The sequence below is a fragment of the Trachypithecus francoisi genome, unplaced genomic scaffold (assembly GCF_009764315.1).
Source record: "Trachypithecus francoisi isolate TF-2019V2 unplaced genomic scaffold, Tfra_2.0 Lachesis_group11, whole genome shotgun sequence".
NCBI lineage: Eukaryota > Metazoa > Chordata > Mammalia > Primates > Cercopithecidae > Trachypithecus > Trachypithecus francoisi.
In genome coordinates, this window is record NW_022681456.1 from 131,421,409 (window position 1) to 131,440,670 (window position 19,262).

The window sequence follows — 19,262 nt, forward strand, 5'->3', positions numbered from 1 at the left end:
TCCCAGGCTGGCCTCGAACCCTTAGGCTCAAGTGACCCCCTGCTTCTACTTCCCACAATGCTGGGATTACAGGTGTGAGCCACCAGGCCCAGCCAAAAATTTCTTGTACAGATGGGATCTCACTATGTTGCTCAAGCTGGTCTTGAACTCCTGGGCTCAAGAGATCCTTCTGCTTTGGCCTCCCGAAATGCTGGGATTACGGGTGCGAGCCACACTGCCCAGCCAAGACAATATTTTTGACAACCAGGTTTTGTTGAGAGAGAGGATTTTCTAAATTTCTTCATTTCCCTTTGAATTGTTGTCATTGAATTCTACATCAGATATATCCCAGCCAAACAGGAGAAAAAAAAAAGGAAGACACAGCATACCTTTTCTGATCCTGGATTAAGGGGACTATGGGAAGAAGTGAACTCATGGAAGAGAAAGGAGGTATTCAGACATAACGGTTCAGTTGTTCCTCTCTGAGCCAAAGTCATGGATAAGAAGATGGACTCGGAAACTAGATTTCCCAGATTTCAATCTTGGTTCAACTTCGGGCAACTTCGTAACCTCTTTGTGCCTCTGTTTCCTCATCTGTAAAACAGCAATAACAACATTACCAACTTCCCGGAATGGTTATGAAAACTCCATAAGGTGAGTAAACATTGAAGTGCTCAGAATAGGCCGGGCGCGGTGGCTCACGCCTGTAATCCCAGCACATTGGGAGGCCGAGGCGGGTGGATCACCTGTGGTCAGGAGTTTGAGATCAGCCTGGCCAACATGGTGAAACCCCATCTCTACTAAAAATATAAAAATTAGCCGAGCGTAGTGGCACACGCCTGTAATCTCAGCTACTCAGGAGGCTGAGGCAGGAGAATCGCTTGAACCCAGGAGGCGGAGGCTGTAGTGAGCCGAGATGGCACCACTGCACACCAGCCTGGGCAACAGAGCGAGACTCCATCTCAAAAAAAAAAAAAAAAGTGCTTAGAATAGTGCTTGTTACATGGTGGTGTTATTATGAGGGGTGGGGTGATAGATATTACTGGGAGATGTTTTAAGCAGTGCTGAGAAGAGTGGGTTCTAATTCCCATTTGGGAATGTGGAAGGAGATCACCCCACAGGCTGCCCTGTGCCAACTGGAGCAGCCACATCAGAGCAAACTCTGCTGGAAGTCGGGCTGAGCTTGCCTTTCCCCAGCCCTCCATCAGCAGCCGTCCGTTCCCATGTGTCCAAGGGGGCTCAGGAGCACTGGTCAAGCATCTCGCAGGAAAATTTCGAGGGGTTTATCTTAGAGATGTTGGCCACTGAGCGGATATAGTGGGATGGGGGTGCATACAAGTCAAAGCCAGGTCTCAGGACGGTCCACATTGCCATGAGCCAAGGTAGCACAGACAGCAACGGAGACCACTGGATCTCAGAAGCAGAAAGAGAATTGCCCATGAGTGACTCCAGCCCAATATCAGACATCAGCCACCAGTGCCAGCAGGAGACCCTGGAGCAGGACCTGTGTCTCCTCAGCAGTCAGCAACTCGGGCAGGCCCACGGGCCCAGCAGCTCTAGGACAGAAACGAGCAGAGATGGAGAGTTCACAGGATAGATCCAAGAACCGTCCACACCCCACCCATCCCATGCAACTAGATGCCAACTTCTGCAAATCTGAAAGACTGAGCATGTGTCTAAAGTGGACTGTTTACCATTTAAATGATTAAATCCAACTATGCTTCATAGATTAAACTAAAATATGGCCCCCATGCAATTGTCCAACCCTCCCTCACACCACTGTCCAGAGGGATGGGAACTTATAAAGGCATTTCATAGAACTGAAGAAATCACCTTTTTTTTTTTTTTTAACATTTGAATGTGGTGAGAGTAAACGTGTGACTCTGCCTGTCTTCCTCCCGCCCGCACCTCTTTAAGCCCTGAATTGGATTACAGGTTAACACCCTGCCATGCACATCTACGGACATCCCCACACCCACACGTGCGCAAGCTTGTGTCTAAACCTTGCTTCAGGAACAAGCCAGAAGAGTTTTGGGTTCTAAGGTAAACAGGAGAGGAAAAAAAAGAAACTTTCTAAAAAAAGACTCGCCCTTGGTAATTTTATTTTAAACGTAGGGAGAATACTGCTACTTGCATAAACAGGCTTCGAAGGTACAACTTCTCCCTGCTCCCTCTATGGCTAATCAAGGGAGGAGTTGAAGGAATCAAACAATTTGTCAGTAAAAACATATTGTTTACTCACTTTGTAGAATACAGCCTATGCTTTGGAGCCTATTAGGTAAACTACAATTTTTAAAAAAACTTTCAGGGATATAGGGAACAAAGCAAAGAACAACAGAAATCCCAATGCCTCAGTATTGAGATTGTGCTGGAGGTCACCCCACCCGTGGGAACTGGGGACCCCACTCAGCAGTGAAGTCAGATAGTGTTGTCCTCAGGCTGTTTTTCAATTTCCTTGATAAATATGCAGGATTTCTTTGCCAGTCGTAAAGCTCCTAGCTGAAAGCAGGCTGGTGACTTCAGAGGGCTCTGCTGGGACCGGAAGGTCACCAGAGCCACTGGTGAAAATGACGCCGTCACTACCAACTCAGAAGGCCACCTCTCAATGTGCCAGGTGCCACCTCCTGGAGCACACGCATGTGCACACACACACACGCGTGTGCCTGTGTACACCTCCCCCAGGGGCTGCAGCCAAGACGGGCATCCCACATCAGAGGGATGAATGGCAGGTCTGTCCCGCCAGCTGTGTGCTCTCTCTCCCATCCCAAGAAAGCCGCAGAGACTCAGACGGCAGAGCCTGGAGGAGCCCACGCAGTCTGTTCCCAGCACCCGGTGCGTGTGAAGGGACTTGAGGACAGTGAGATGGAATCAGAAAGAGAAATCATCAACCTTCAAGTAAGTTCTCTCTGGAAGAGAGCAGAGGGGAAATTGGGAGTAGAGGTGAAGCTGGAAGAACAGAGGGTTGATACTTTAGTCACTTGATAGTCTCCCTCCCCGTTCTCTTTCTTACTCGCCCCCTTCTCCAAATGCTCCCTAGGCTTTGTCTCTTTATTTTCTCTTTCTCTCCATTTCCCTGTCTGGTTCTTCACTTGTTTTGAAATATCTGAAAAACAGATTGGTTAAATCCCTTTTGGCCTCTGCTTCCTCTTGTCAGTCAAAGAGCTAATTAGATCCGTATTACCAGAAAATGATTTCACATTCTGAGCAGTGCTTTCCCCAAGCCCCAGGACAGTAGAGACGTCTCTCAGAGCTGCCGGGCAGTTCTTTGGAGACAGGAATGATATGAGTTTTGAGGCTAGGAAGAGAGGCAGCTGGCCAACTTTGCATTTTACAGGTTGGAAAAAACTTGAGCCGTTTCTCGGCTATCTTCACAAAGCTCTACTGTGTAGGACAGAAAGCGTCTCATTCGGACAGTGCAGGGAAAGGAAATCAGTCTGCTCTCCTAGGAAGAAGCAGAGACGTGTGTCCTTCTCTAGCTGGAATGGGCTTGGAAGGCATCAGAGGTTCCAGTCCACCACTGGAGGGGAGAGGGGTGGGCTGTTACGGTGAGAGGAGAGCCAGATTGCTGGGAGCTGCACTCCCTGACTCCCTGTCAACGGGTAGAATAGAATCAACTCTTCTATGACCACCTCTGTAACTGCTGTGTAACATTCAGACAATCAAACCAAGTGTGAAAAAGGACTTTTGAGATCAAGAATTTCTGATCCCTGAACCTGGTCCTTGAACAAAATCTTAAGCAGCCACCCAATATAGACTTCAGATTAAAGAAGAGCTGTTTTGTTGAAGCAGAGTATGTGCATGCGTCTCTCTCTCTCTCGTTCTCTGTGTGTGTTTTGGGCAGGGAGACGTGAGTCTGGCAGAGTCTCTGTCCTTGGCCCCTTCACCGTTGAGGCACCACCAGGGAACTTGCAGGACTGCTTGGTGTGCTGGATCAAAACCATTCACCAAGTACAACTGCATACCCAGTGTTGTTCTCCTGGATTGGCAGCCAGCCCCGACAGCGGTCCCACCGCGAGGCTTGCTGGTCCCTCTGTCTGCAACCTTCTTTCCCTGGCTTATCTCCTGACTGGCCCTTCCTAGTACATTCAGGTCTCAGCTCAAATGCTACTTCCCCAGGGAGACCTCCTCTGACCAACCTCTTTACAGGATGCCTCCTCCCCAATTTGTCTTTATCATTTGTTTAATTTCTTTCACAGCACTGCTCACCACCTAAAGTTACATTGCTTGTTTATCTAGTATGTATTGCCTGTCACTCTCACTAGGACACAAGATCTCTGAGATCAGGGCCTCCCCTGTTTTATTCACTGCTGTAGCCCTCGTGCATGACGCAACTCTTGGTACACACTAAGTGCTTTAGAAAACATGTGTTAAATGAATGAGTTAAGGAAGCCATGAGTTGGAGAGGCTCTGAGATAGGAATAAGGTCACTTAATTGGCCCAAGACCTCCAGTCCATGTCTTCTGTCCCTGGTGTGTGCTTTCTTCTTACTTCTAGTTCTTGCCTCTATAAGATCCTTGGTTGTTACGGAAACTGTGTTGCTGCTTATTATTCTCAGAAGAGCAACTTTCTTATATGTTAATGGGTTGAACAATCTAGAGTTACAGACTAAGGACTTTGCATCTGAACCAGAGGTTCAGAAGGAAAGAGGTGGTGGGAGGAAGGAGAAGGAAATGACTGACTAGGCTTGATGAATGTCTCTATCTCTAGCAGGTAACGAAGGTGTTAGTGTGCCTTTCTCTTCATTTGTCATTCAGTCTCTTCTAATATGCTATTTAATTCTTGTATCTAACTCACATTTTCCTTTGGTCAGAAGATTATCCGTTATTTTCTACAATTTCTTGTCCACTTTTGGCTGGGCACAGTGGCCTAAGCCTGTAATCCTAGCATTTCAGAGGCGGAGGCAGGAGGATCACTTGAGCTCAAGAGCTAGAGACCAGTCTGGGCAACATAGCAAGACCCTATCTCTATTAAAAATTTAAAAGTGATTAGCTGGGCATGGTGGCGTGCACCTGTAGTCCCAGCTACTCGGGAGGCTGAGGTGGGAGGATTGTTTGAAGCCAGGAGTTCAAGGTTGCAGTAATCTACAATCATGCCATTGCACTCCAGCCTGGGCAGCAGAGCCAGACCCTGTCTCTAAAAAGAAAACAATAACACTCTTTAGTTAAAACAATGTTTCCCCAAAATGTGTTACAATGATCACCAATGGGTAGTAAAGGTACTATCAATGGCTGACAACTTTTTATTATAATGTTTATTTTTACAGATTTTTTTTTTTTGAGACGGAGTCTCACTCTGTCACCCAGGGTGGAGTGTAGTGGCACGATCTCAGCTCACTGCAACCTCCGCCTCCCGGGTTCAAGTGATTCTCCTGCCTCAGCCTCCCAAGTAGCTGGGGTTACAGGCATGTACCACCACACCCAGCTAATTTTTGTACTCTTAGTAGAGACAGAGTTTCACCATATTGGCCAGACTGGTCTCGCACTCCTGACCTCAAATGATCCAAAAGCCTCGCTTCCCAAAGTGCTGGGATTACAGGTGTGAGCCACCATGGCTGACCATCTTTATAGTTTTAGCATCCATTAGAAAGAGCATAACAGGGCCGGGCTAGGTGGCTCATGCCTGTAACCCCAGCACTTTGGGAGTCCGAGGCGGGCAGATCATGAGGTCAGGGGTTCGAGACCAGCCTAAAATAACATTAACTTGAGCCTCCATAATCAATGTTGCAGATGTGTCTCCAGGTCAGGACCTGTGAGACTGGGATGGGTAGCAGCAGCACAGCTGGCTGTGAAGAGTGGCGCACAGCACTCAGAGCAGGTGGCCTCCACCAGCTGGATGCCTGGAGCTGCTCCTTTTCTTCTACAGCCTGTGGCTGTGGCCTCCAAGCCTCTGCCCTTCTCCCTGCCTTCACTGGTAGCCCTGCCAGGGAGCTAAGACTGCTCATCTCCCAGAGTCTGGACGTATGAAAGGAAAGGTTGAGGATGATCCCTTTCTTCCCCTCTGAGCCAGCGTTGCAACCCTGTCCCCAAGTACAGAGTTTAAGCTCCTAGCCTGGCGCCTTCTCAAAATGGAACTCCTCTTGGGCGTTCCAGGTTCCCCAGACAGATTCAGTTCTTGGGTCCTTTTTTTCTTCCTGTGCTGCATCTTGATGGAAATGTGAAGACGATCTGCTAAAAGAGGAACTAAGACTTGTCCATAGCAAATGCAAATTCAGTATAGCTCAGGTTAAGTATAGCAAGATACAGATAGAAAGAGATGGGAGTGGAGGTAAAAATACTTATGAATAGAAGAAGGTCTATAGACAAAGTACTCTGGGAGTATTTTTGTTTGTTTTGCTTTTAAAGACATATATATATATATAATATATATAAGCAGTTATATATGATATCTATATAATATATAATAGCAGTTATATATATAATAGCAGTTTTAGGTTCATGGCAAAATTGAGAAGGAAGACACAGAGATCTCCCATATAGCCCCTCACCCTACATGCATAGATTCCCCATTATCAACTTCCTCCACCAAAATGGTACATTTTTTTTACAACTGACGAGCCTTACACTGACACATCATTATGACCCAAAGTCTACAGTTTGCATGAGGGTTCACTCTTGGCGTTAAACATTCTATGCGTAATAACATGTTTCCACAACTATTGTATAGTATACTAGAGAAGTTTCACTGCCCTAAAAGTCCTCTGCATTCTGCCTGTTCATGCTCCTTCCCCTCTCAACCCCTAGCAATGGCTGACTTTCTGTTTTGCCTTTTCCAGAGTGTCATGTAGTTGGAATCATACAATATGTAGCCTTTTCAGATTGGCTTCTCTCACTCAGTAATGGCATTTAAGTTTCCTCCATGTCTTTTCATGGCTTGATAGCTCATTTCTTTTCAGCACTGAATAATATTCCAGTGTCTGGATGTACGACTGTTTATTTATTTATTCGCCTACCGAAGGACATCTTGGTTGCTTCCACGTTTTGGCATTATGTATCATTCTGTATAAAGCCACTCTGGCGGGGCGCAGTGGCTCACACCTGTAATCCCAGCACTTTGGGAGGCTGAGGCGGGTGGATCACTTGAGGTCAGGAGTTCAAGACCAGCCTGGTTATCACTAACATGGTGAAACCCCACCTCTACTAAAAATACAAAAATTAGCCGAGCGTGGTGGCAGGTGCCTGTAATCCCAACTACTCGGGAGGCTGAGGCAGGAGAATCGCTTGAACCTGGGAGACGGAGGTTGCAGTCAGCTGAGATCACGCCACTGCACTCTAGCCTGGGCAACAGAGTGAGACTCTGTCTCAAAAAAAAAAAGGATGTGTAGGTTTTTGTGTAAACATAAATTTTGAATTCATTTGGGAAGACACAATGGATTGCAATTCCTGGATCATATGGTAAGAGTATGTTGAGTTTTGGAAGAAACTGCCAAACTGTCTTCCAAAATGGCTATGCTGTTTTGCATTCCCACCAGCAACGAATGGGTGCTCCACATCCTCCTCAGCATTTGCTATTGTCAGTGTTCTGGATGTTGGCCATTCTAGCAGCTGTGCAGTGATATCCCATTTTTGTTTTAATTTGCATTTCCCTAGTGACATAAGATGTGGAGAATCTTCTCATATGCTTATCTGCTACCTTTGCATCTTCTTTAGTGAGGTGTCTGTTCAGGTGTTTTGCCCATATGTAGTGGTTTTTTTTTTTAATTTTTATTTTTTGAGATGGAGTCTCGCTCTGTCGCCCAGGCTGGAGTGCAGTGGCCTGATCTCAGCTCACTGCAAGCTCCGCCTCCCAGGTTCAAGTGATTCTCCTGCCTCAGCCTCTCGAGTAGCTGGGACTACCGGCGCCCGCCACCACGCCCGGCTAATTTTTTGTATCTTTTAGTAGAGACAGGGTTTCACAATGTTGGCCAGGATGGTCTCGATCTCTTGACCTCGTGATCCACCCGCCTCAGCTTCCCAAAGTGCTGGGATTACAGGCTTGAGCCACCATGCCCAGCGGGTCTTTTGCTCGTCTATATAAACTAACTATACAATTAGTTTGTTGATATTCACAACAGATTTTGATTGAGATTGTTTGAATCTATAGTGAGTCCTCTTATCCATAAACATGGAATATCTATCTATTTATTTTATATTTATTTATAAACGTATTTATTTATTTATTTTTATTTTTATTTTTTTTTTTATTTTTTTATTTTTATTTTTTTTTTTTTTTGAGACGGAGTCTCGCTCTGTCGCCCAGGCTAGAGTGCTGTGGCCGGATCTCAGCTCACTGCAAGCTCCGCCTCCCGGGTTCATGCCATTCTCCTGCCTCAGCCTCCCGAGTAGCTGGGACTACAGGCGCCGCCACCTCGCCCGGCTAATTTTTTATATTTTTTAGTAGAGACGGGGTTTCACCGTGTTAGCCAGGATGGTCTCGATCTCCTGACCTCGTGATCCGCCCGTCTCGGCCTCCCAAAGTGCTGGGATTACAGGCTTGAGCCACCGCGCCCGGCCTATTTTTATTTTTTTTTTGAGACGGAGTCTTACTCTGTCGCCCGGGCTGGAGTGCAGTGGCCGGATCTCAGCTCACTGCAAGCTTCGCCTCCCGGGTTCACGCCATTCTCCCGCCTCAGCCTCCTGAGTAGCTGGGACTACAGGCGCCGCCACCTCGCCCGGCTAGTTTTTTGTATTTTTAGTAGAGACGGGGTTTCACCGTGTTAGCCAGGATGGTCTCGATCTCCTGACCTCGTGATCCCCCGTCTCGGCCTCCCAAAGTGCTGGGATTACAGGCTTGAGCCACCGCGCCCGGCCTATTTTTATTTTTTTTTTGAGACGGAGTCTTACTCTGTCGCCCGGGCTGGAGTGCAGTGGCCGGATCTCAGCTCACTGCAAGCTTCGCCTCCCGGGTTCACGCCATTCTCCTGCCTCAGCCTCCCGAGTAGCTGGGACTACAGGCGCCGCCACCTCGCCCGGCTAGTTTTTTGTATTTTTAGTAGAGACGGGGTTTCACCGTGTTAGCCAGGATGGTCTCGATCTCCTGACCTCGTGATCCACCCGTCTCGGCCTCCCAAAGTGCTGAGATTACAGGCTTGAGCCACCGCGCCCGGCCTGAGACGGGGTTTCACCGTGTTAGCCAGGATGGTCTCGATCTCCTGACCTCGTGATCCACCCGTCTCGGCCTCCCAAAGTGCTGGGATTACAGGCTTGAGCCACCACGCCCAGCGGGTCTTTTGCTCGTCTATATAAACTAACTATACAATTAGTTTGTTGATATTCACAACAGATTTTGATTGAGATTGTTTGAATCTATAGTGAGTCCTCTTATCCATAAACATGGAATATCTATTTCTCTATTTATTTTATATTAATTTATAAACGTATTTATTTATTTATTTTTATTTTTATTTTTATTTTTTTTTTGAGACGGAGTCTCGCTCTGTCACCCGGGCTGGAGTGCAGTGGCCAGATCTCAGCTCACTGCAAGCTTCGCCTCCCGGGTTCACGCCATTCTCCCGCCTCAGCCTCCTGAGTAGCTGGGACTACAGGCGCCCGCCACCTCGCCCGGCTAGTTTTTTGTATTTTTTAGTAGAGACGGGGTTTCACCATGTTAGCCAGGATAGTCTCGATCTCCTGACCTCGTGATCCGCCCGTCTTGGCCTCCCAAAGTGCTGGGATTACAGGCTTGAGCCACCGCGCCCGGCCACGTATTTATTTATTAAGATGGAGTCTTGCTCTGTCACCCAGGCTGGAGTACAGTGGCACGATCTCAGCTCACTGCAAACTCTGCTTCCCAGGTTGAAGCAATTCTCCTGCCTCAGCCTCCTGAGTAGCTGGGATTACAGGTGCTTGCCACCATGCCCAGCTAATTTTTGTATTTTTAGTAGAGACAGAGTTTTGCCATGTTGGCCAGGCTGGTCTTGAACTCCTGACCTCAAGTGATCCACCCACCTCGGTCTCCCAAAGTACTGGGATTACAGACGTGAGCCACCGTGCTTGACCTCTTCATTTATTTAGTTCTTTGATTTCTTTCATCAGAGTTTTGTAGTTTTCCTCATAATAGATATTGTACATATTTTGTTAGATTTATACATAAGCATTTCATTTTTTAGGTACTAATGTAAATGGTAGTGTTTTAAGTTTCAGATTCTACTTGTTCAGTGCTGTTTCATAGGAAAGTGATCACATTTCATGTATTAACCTTGTATCCTGCAACTTTGCTATAATTGCTTATTAGTTCCAGCAGATTTTTGGTCAGTTCATTTGGACTTTCTACATAGACAATCATGTCATCTGCAGAGACAGTTTTATTTCTTCACTCCCAATCTGTAGTCCCTTCATTTCCTTTTTTTTGAAGGAACTACATTGCATTTACTAGGACTTCCTAGCAAAGATGAGGAAATTGCTAAGATTTGTTCATACTGAATGCAAATTCAATGTATGAAGCAGTGGTGACAGGAGACATCCTTGCCTGTTTCTAATCTTAGTGGGAGTGCTTCTACTTTTTTATCATTAAATATGATGTTAGTTATAGGCTTTTTATAGACATTCTTTATCAAATTGAGGAAATTCCCTATTCCCAGTGTACTGAGAGTTTTTATCATGAATGGGTGTTGAATTTTGGCAAATACTTTTTCTGCATCTATTAATATGATCATGTGATTTTTCTTTTTTAGTCAGTTGATGTGACTAATTACATTAATTGATTTTCTTTTGTTTTTGTTTTTCTTTTTTTTTTTTTTTTGAGATGGAGTTTGGCTCTTGTTGCCCAGGCTGGAGTGCAATAGCGGATCTCAGCTCACCTCAACCTCCACCTCCCAGGTTCAAGCGATTCTTCTGCCTCAGCCTCCCAAGTAGCTGAGATTACAGGCATGCACCACCATGCCCGGCTAATTTTGTATTTTTAGTAGAGACAGGTTTCTCCATGTTGGCCAGGCTGGTCTTGAACTCCTGACCTCGGGTGATCTACCTACCTCGGCCTCCCAAAGTGCTGGGGTTAAAGGTGTGAGCCACCGCACCAGGCATTAATTGATTTTCAAATGTTGAACCAGTCCTGCATACCTGGAATAAACCTCAGTTGGTGTGGTGTATAATTCTTTTTTTTTTTTGAAATGGAGTTTCACTCTTGTTGCCCAGGCTGGAGTGCAATGGCATGATCTCAGCTTACCACAACCTCCGCCTCCTGGGTTCAAGCAATTCTCCTGCCTCAGCCTCCAGTGTAGCTGGGATTATATGCATGCGCCACCATGCCCAGCTAATTTTTATATTTTTCGTAGAGACAGGGTTTCTCCATGTTGGTCAGGCTGGTCTCCAACTCCCGACCTCAGGTGATCCGCCCACCTCGGCCTCCCAAAGTGTGGGATTACAGGCATGAGCCACCATGCCCAGCTGCATCCATTTCCTTTTAATCTGTATGTCTTTTTTTTTTTTTTTTTTTGATACAAGGTCTTACTTTGTCACCCATCACCCAGGCGGGAGTGCAGTGGCACCATCTTGGCTCACTGCAGCCTGAAATGCCTTGGCATAAGCAATCCTCTCACTTCAGCCTCCCAAGTAGCTAGGACTACAGGCACACACCACCACACCCAGCTATTTTCTTATTCTTTGTAGAGACAGGGTCTCACTACGTTGCCCAGGCTAGTCTTACTCCTGGCCTCAAGTGATTCTCCCATCTCAGCCTCCCACAGTGCTGGGGTTACAGGGGTGAGACACCACACCCAGCTGATCAATATGTGTCTTTATGTTTAATGTGAGTTTCTTGTAGACAACATATAGTTGGGTCGTCTTTTTGTGTCCATCCTGACAATTTCTGCCTTTCGATTATGTATTTAGACCATTGACATTCAAAGTGATTACTGATATAGTTGGATCTACCACATTTGTTACTGTTTTTCTATGTGTTGCTCTCATTCTTTGTTCCTATTTTTGTCTTCCACTTTTTTCTGCCTTTGGTGGTTTTAACTGAGCTTTTTATATTATCCTGTTTTATCTCCATTCAGAGTGTATCAGTGGTACTTTTTTTTAACTTTTTTTAGTTATTGCCCTAGAGTTTGCAGTTTGCAACTACAACAAATCCAAGAGCACTTTCAAATAACACTATACCACTTCATGGGTCGTGTGAGTACCTTATAATAACAAAACAATCCTAATTCCTCCATCCTGTTCCATGTATCATTGCTGGCATTCATTTTACCCATATATAAGCATACATATATATGTGTATATATCATAAAACATATACATAAATATATATAATCAAATATATTGATATGCTGATTTGTTCATTTTGAACAAACTGTTAGATCAGTTAAGTATAAGGAACAAAATATTACTCTGTGTATCACAAATATATGAAATTTGTTTTTTGTCCTTTTTTTTTTTGAGACAGAGTTTTGCTCTTGTTGCCCAGGCTGGAGTGCAATGGCACGATCTTGGCTCACTGCAACCTTCGCCTCCTGGGTTCAAGCAATTCTCCTGCTTCAGTCTCCCAAGCAGCTGGGATTACAGGCTCCTGCCACCACGCCCAGCTAATTTTTGTATTTTTAATAGAGGTGGGGGTTTCACTATATTGGCCAGGCTGGTCTTAAACTCCTGACCTCAAGTCATCCGCCACCTCAGCCTCCCAAAGTGCTGGGATTACAGGCGTGAGCCATCGCGCCTGGCTGAATTTTTTCATTTGTTAATTTTAAAAAAGAATAGGAAAAAAAGTTTTTCTTTTACCTTCATTTATTCTTTCTTTGATAGTTCCCTTTCTTTACGTAGATATGAGTTTCTGACCTATTTCATTTTCCTTCTTTCTGGAAGTCCTGGCCTCAAGTGATCTGCCCGCCTCAGCCTCCCGAAGAGCTGGGATTATAGACATGAGGCGCCACGCCCAGCTTCATTTTCCTTCTTTCTAAAGAACTTCTTTCAATATTTCTTGCAAGACAGAGCTACTAGCAACAAATTCTCTTAGTTTTATTTGTCTAAGAAAGTATTTGTCCTTCCCTTTAGAGGGATAATTTTGCAAGATAGAGAATTCCAGGTTGGTGGATTTTTTTCCTTCAATGTTTTGAATATTTCACTCTACTTTCTTCTTCACATGTGTCTGAGGAGAAATCAGATGTAATTCTTATCTTTGTTCTTCAATAGGTAAGATTTTTTTTTTTCTTGTGGATTCTTTCAGTTTTTTTCTTTGTCTTTGATTTTTTTGTAGCTCTTTGGGCATTTATCCTACTTGATTTTTTCTGAGTTTCCTGTATCTATAATTTGGCATTAATTTGAGAGAAATGATCAGTCATTATTGTTTCACATATTTTTTCTGTTCCTTTCTGCCTCCTCCTTCAGTTATTTCTATTACATACATGATACGTGTTGTAGTTGTCCCACAGTTCTTGAATGTTCTGTTCTATTTTTCTCAGTCTTTGTCTCTTTGCTTTTCCATTTAGGGGCTTTCTATGAGGTATGCTTAAGCTGAGATTCTTTCCTTAGCCATGTCCAGTCTACTGATGAGCCCATTAATGGCATTCTTCATTTCTGTCAGTGTTTTGGCCTCTGGCATTTCTTTTTGGTTCTCTCTTAGGGTGTCCATCTCTCCACTTACATTGCCCACCTCTTCTTGCATGCCATCTGCTTTATTCATTAGCACCCTTAGCACATTCATCATAGTTGTTTTAAATCCTTGGTCTGACAAAGTCCAATATCCCTGCCATGTCTAGTTCTAATGCTCTCTCTTCTCTTCCAATTGCGTTTTTTGCCTTTTAGTATGCCTTGTAATTTTTCCTTGACAGGTATGTATAAGGCAAAAGGAACTGCTATAAATAGGCCTTAGTATGTGGTGGTAAAATGTGAGGGGAGGGGAAGTGTTCCACAGCTCTGTGACTGGGTGTCAGTCTTTTAGTGAGCCTATGCCTCTGGACTGAACATCACAACTGCTTCTAAGTACGCCCCCCTTAGGTGGGTCAGGATAGCTACAGTGTGCTGCAATCGGATCTTCTCCTTTCCCCAGGTCCCTTGGGCTCTAATAAAACCCCAGCAAGCCTGGCTCTGGTTAAATAGTTCTCCTGAGGTCAGGCCTTGTTAAGAAGAACCGACAGAGTGCTCTGGCCTATGCTGAAATGTTTCCTTCTCCCTTCCCCCTGCCAGAAGCATGAGGAGATTTTTCTCTGACATTTACTATAGAACTTGGGCAGCTCCTAGAGGTAAAACTCACAAAAGCATTTCCTCCAGTGCCCACCCCCATGACTGGGTCACCCTGGAGTTTTTAACTCTCAGACTTGTCCATTCTGAGCCTCCAAGCAATTTGTCAACTACAGTTCAGGGTTTCCTAGCTGGTACTGATTCCTGAGGAGAACTGCCCTTGTGAGTCTGCCCCATCAGCCACGACTCCCCGTCTTCACCCGTCTGTCCCACAGATCTTAGGGGTAGTGGTTTGCCCTATGTTCTTACCTCTCTCTTGGTTCCAAGAAGAGTTGTTGATTTTTCAGTTTCTTCAGCTTTTTACTTGTTAGGATGGCATGGCTAAGTCCATGTGCCTTACATGCAGAACCAGAAGTCTCCAGAAGTTATTTTCAAATGGAAGTTCCAGAAAACAATTTGATAGTATAATATGTGTCAAGATATCCATATATATATATATGGTGTTTTTGTTTTTGAGACTGAGTCTCACTCTGTTGCCCAGGCTGGAGTGCAGTGGTGTGAACTCAGTTCACCACAACCTCCGCCTCCCGGGTTCAAGTGATTCTCCTGCCTCAGCCTCCTGAGTAGCTGGGACTACAGGCACCCACCACCACACCCGGCTAATTTTTGTATTTTTAGTAGAGACGGGGTTTCACTATGTTGGCCAGGCTGGCCTCGAACTCCTGACCTCGTGATCCGCCCACCTTGGCCTCACAAAGAGCTGGGATTACAGGCGTGAGCCACCGCACTCGGCCAAGAAATTTTAAAACGACTTGCCAGGAGCAGTGGCTTACACCTGTAATTCTTGCACTTTGGGAGGCCGAAGCGGGTACATCACCTGACCTCAGTTTGAGGCCAGCCTGGGCAACATAGTGAAACCCCATCTCTACTAAAAATATAAAAATTAGCTGGGTGTGGTGGTGTGTGCTTGTAATCCCAGTTACTCAGGAGGCTGAGGCATGAGAATCACTTAAACCTGGGAGGCGGAGGTTGCAGTGAGCTGAGATCATGCCACTGCACTACTAATCTCACTTCTAGAATCAGCCTAAGAAAATGATCAAAGTTGTGTTTAGATATGCAAAGATGTTCACTGAAATATTATTCATAACAAAAAATAGAGAGTCCAATAATGAAGAAATGGTTAAAGTTTGATAAATCTGTAAATAAATATGGAATAATTTTTTATGTTTTGGAAGAATACTTAAGCGAATATCAAAATGCTAATCATACGTTAGGTTAAAGAAATAAGATACACAAGCACATAAACGTTTCATTTCAATTTCCTTTAAAAATCATATACAATAAATATGTGTAGGAAAACTATTGGAAAAAATAAACCAAAAAGTTAATAGTAGTTATTTCTGGATTATGGGTTTATGAATGATTTATTTTCATCCATTACATTTCTTTTCACTTTTTATTTCCTTTGCACATTTTCTACTAACCCATATATTATATTTAGAATAGAAAAAAAACTTGTAGTTTAAAAAAGAAAATTAGAGAAGCAGGTGTGCCTATATGCAAATAAGTAGATTTCATGGGCTACTATATATATACACATACACACACACATATTTATTGACTGTTTCTGATTACCATAAAAACTAAACAGTTTATACTTAACTACTGTGTATAAGTAGGCGTCTCCTTTTTTTTTTTTTTTTTTTTTGAGACGGAGTCTCGCTCTGTCGCCCAGGCTGGAGTGCAGTGGCACAATCTCACCTCACTGCAAGCTCCACCTCCTGGGTTTACGCCATTCTCCTGCCTCAGCCTCCCGAGTAGCTGGGACTACAGGCGCCCGCCACCTCGCCCGGCTAGTTTTTTTTTTGTATTTTTTAGTAGAAACAGGGTTTCACCGTGTTAGCCAGGATGGTCTCGATCTCCTGACCTCATTATCTGTCCGTCTTGGCCTCCCAAAGTGCTGGGATTACAGGCTTGAGCCACCGCACCCGGCCGGCATCTCCTTTTAAGTGGCTGTTTCACTTTTTAATAGTTTTACATAGGACAACTCTTGTTTTTTGTATCTGAATATGCTCCAAGACTAGAAATATGATATCCCAGCTGGGCGCGGTGGCGCACACCTGTAATCCCAACACTTTGGGAGGCTGAGGCGGGCGGATCGTGAGGTCAGGAGTTTGAGACCAGTCTGGCCAACATGGCAAAACCCCGTCCCTACTAAAAATAGAAAAATTAGCTGCGCATGAGCGCATGCCTATAATCCCAGCTACTCGGGAGGCTGAGGCAGGAGAATCGCTTGAACCCAGGAGGCGAAGGTTGCAGTGAGCCGAGATCGCACCACTGCAGTCCAGCCTGGGCGACAGAAACTCTGTCTCAAAGAAAAAAAGAAAAGAAAATGATAAAATCACTCCAGATAGATATATAGATAGATAGATGATAGATAGATAGATAGATAGATAGATAGATAGATAGATAGATAGATGATAGATGATAGATAGATAGATAGATAGATAGATAGATAGATAGATAGATAGATAGATAGATGGATTTGGGATGACTTCTTTGAAAAGACAGTCATTGAATGAGCTCCGAAGGATGGATAGGACTTTGACTAGTGCAAGAGTATTGCACTATTGACTAGTGCAGAGAACAGTGTGAGCAAAAAGCTGGAGGCAGGAAAACAGGGTATATCTGGGGAAGGATGAGCAGATTTGTTTAGACTATAAGGTGAATGGAGGAGAAAAGTGAGAAGAAATAGGATTATAAAGGTAAGTTGGAATCAGATTGTGATGAACCATGAAGGCCAAATTTGGTTTATTAATCGGCCTTCCAGGTCCTGTGTAGAAGTCCAACTCTGATGGGGGCATGGGGTGGCTAGATTTGCAGGTGAAAGCCAAATTTTTTATTCCTTGCCCAGACCTTTCCTGGATCTCCATCTGAGAGCCCAGGTGCCTCTGCAGAGCAAAGAACACTCATGAACACATCCATTCATTCGGTCAGTTCACCCCCGATGAATGGGTCTAGCCCGCGTTTTAAAGAGGAAAAAAATCAAGTTCCAGAGATGTATGATGTTTAACTGGGCCTTGGAATCTTCATGGCATTGGGCAGGGTATCTAATGAACAACAGGCAGACTACTCAATAAATATGTATTTGTTAGGCTGGGCGTGGTGGCTCATGCCTGTATTCCCAGCACTTTGGGAGGCCGAGGCAGGCGGATCATCTGAAGTCAGGAGTTCGTGACCAGCCTGGCCAAGATGGTGAAACCCTGTCTCTACTAAAAATACAAAAAAAAGAAAAAAAAAATTAGCTGGGCATGGTGGCGGACACCTATAGTCCCAGCTACTTGGAAAGCTGAGGCTGGAGAATCGCTTGAACTCAGGAGGAGGAGGTTGCAGTGAGCGAGGATCACACCAATGCACTCCAGCCTGGGTGACAAGAGTGAAATTCCATCTAAAAAAAACCGGGTGCGGTGGCTCAAGCCTGTAATCCCAGCACTTTGGGAGGCCGAGACAGGCGGATCAGGAAGTCAGGAGATCGAGACCATCCTGGCTAACACGGTGAAACCCTATCTCTACTAAAAAAAAGAATACAAAATACAAAAAACTAGCTGGGTGAGGTGGCGGGTGCCTGTAATCCCAGCTACCCGGGAGGCCGAGGCAGGAGAATGGTGTAAACCGGGAGGCGGAGCTTGCAGTAAGCTGAGATCTGGCCACTGCACTCCAGCCTGGGCAACAGAACGAGACTCCGTCTCAAAAAAAAATGTATTTGTTGACTAACAGACGTATCCAATTTGCCATGCACTGTGAAAGGGTCTTTCAAACACATGACGCAAACGAATCCTCCCAGCTACCCAGTGGCCGTTACTACACCTTTAATGGATGCAGAACTGAAGCTAAGGAAGGTCACAACAAGACCACAGAGCCTGGAAGCAGCAGGGCAGGACTGAAAGCTAGGTTTTCTTTTTGCTATACTCAGACTCAGTGGTTTTCAAATGTGGTCCCTGGAGCAGCAGCGCCCCATCACTTGTTAGAAATGCAAATCCTTAGACCCACCACATCAGAAACCCTGGAGATGAGGGTTTCTGCATCTGTATTTCCACAAGCCCCCTGGTGATCCCGATGCATACTAAAGTGGTTCTAGGCCTCTCAAGTCCAAACTTCTTGTTTCAGTGTGGGGTACCACCACACTGTCACCGCTACTATGTGCATGCCACATACTTGTGGGATTTACAGCCACTATGATGAGAGGTGCTTTGGGATTCCTCCAGCCTAGGAAAGAGACGTGTTTGACAGGCCCGCCACCACTAGAAAGATTAAGCATAATGAAGGGCTCGGGTGAAGATGGATGTCTCTCTCCTGTCACCCAGCCTTGTCTCTCAGGAGAGGGAAGAGAGCTACTGAAGGCAAGAGTGGGCTTTCCCACGGGGGCACCTGGGCACAAACACCTGAGGGATGGGGAAATATGCCTTTTACAGGGGTGGAAGGAAAGGAACAGAGGGGCCTAGCACCCCTGAACAGTTTGAGGGCCTTGGGAACAGGGGTTGGGAGGGCAGGGGGCAATGTGGAAGTCAGGTAGGACAGAGTGCCAGCCCAAAGTCTGGAGCATCACCTCCACGCCTCTGTGAGCGCGCTCCCAGTACCCTGGAACGGCGAGCCTCTGAGCTAGAAGTTGACCAGGCTCCACGCCAGGAGAATGGAAATCCCCGCGCCTCTCCAGAGGTGAACTCCCTGTTTCCACAGCCCTCGTCCAGGGAAGCAGGTTTGTTTACCCTCAGGTTTGAGGGGTCAGGCTTCGGTCGTTCTGTTTTGTGCGCTTGTCGTGTGCCTCGGGCATGGAGTCCAGAAACCAATTGTCTGCCCGGATACACATTTTCAGTCCTAATCTGTTCACAGCCTCACTCACACAACCAGGACCTTTCCTCTTCAGCTGTAGTTTCCTAGAAATGTGACCGCCCAGTGTTATGATTCAAACAGGGCTCAGTCCCAAGGGATCGTGGGACAGGGTGGGGTTGGTAGTGCTGGATATCTAATGCCGCACCCTTCCTCTGTTGCTGTCTTTCTCTGGTTTTCACAGTGATCTGTGTAATTGAATGCTCACCCACACTCCTTGTTGTGAACTGCCTTCACTAGGGTTGGGAAGGGGAGCAGGAATCTTGCAGAACCCATGGCCTAACCCGGTTGCTTCAAAGGCGTCTC

At 45.5% G+C, this 19,262-nt stretch overlaps 1 protein-coding gene across 1 annotated transcript in view; it reads left to right on the plus strand.

Annotated features, from left to right (window-relative positions):
* The first annotated feature begins 2,686 nt into the window (after nt 1-2,686).
* NINJ2 (ninjurin 2) overlaps nt 2,687-19,262 on the plus strand; it is a 94,959-nt gene continuing 78,383 nt past the window's right edge. Inside the window, 2 exon segments of the mRNA XM_033223330.1 lie at nt 2,687-2,731; nt 2,734-2,874. Of these exon segments, the coding sequence (XP_033079221.1) occupies nt 2,702-2,731; nt 2,734-2,874 (171 nt within the window). The 5' untranslated portion in view covers nt 2,687-2,701.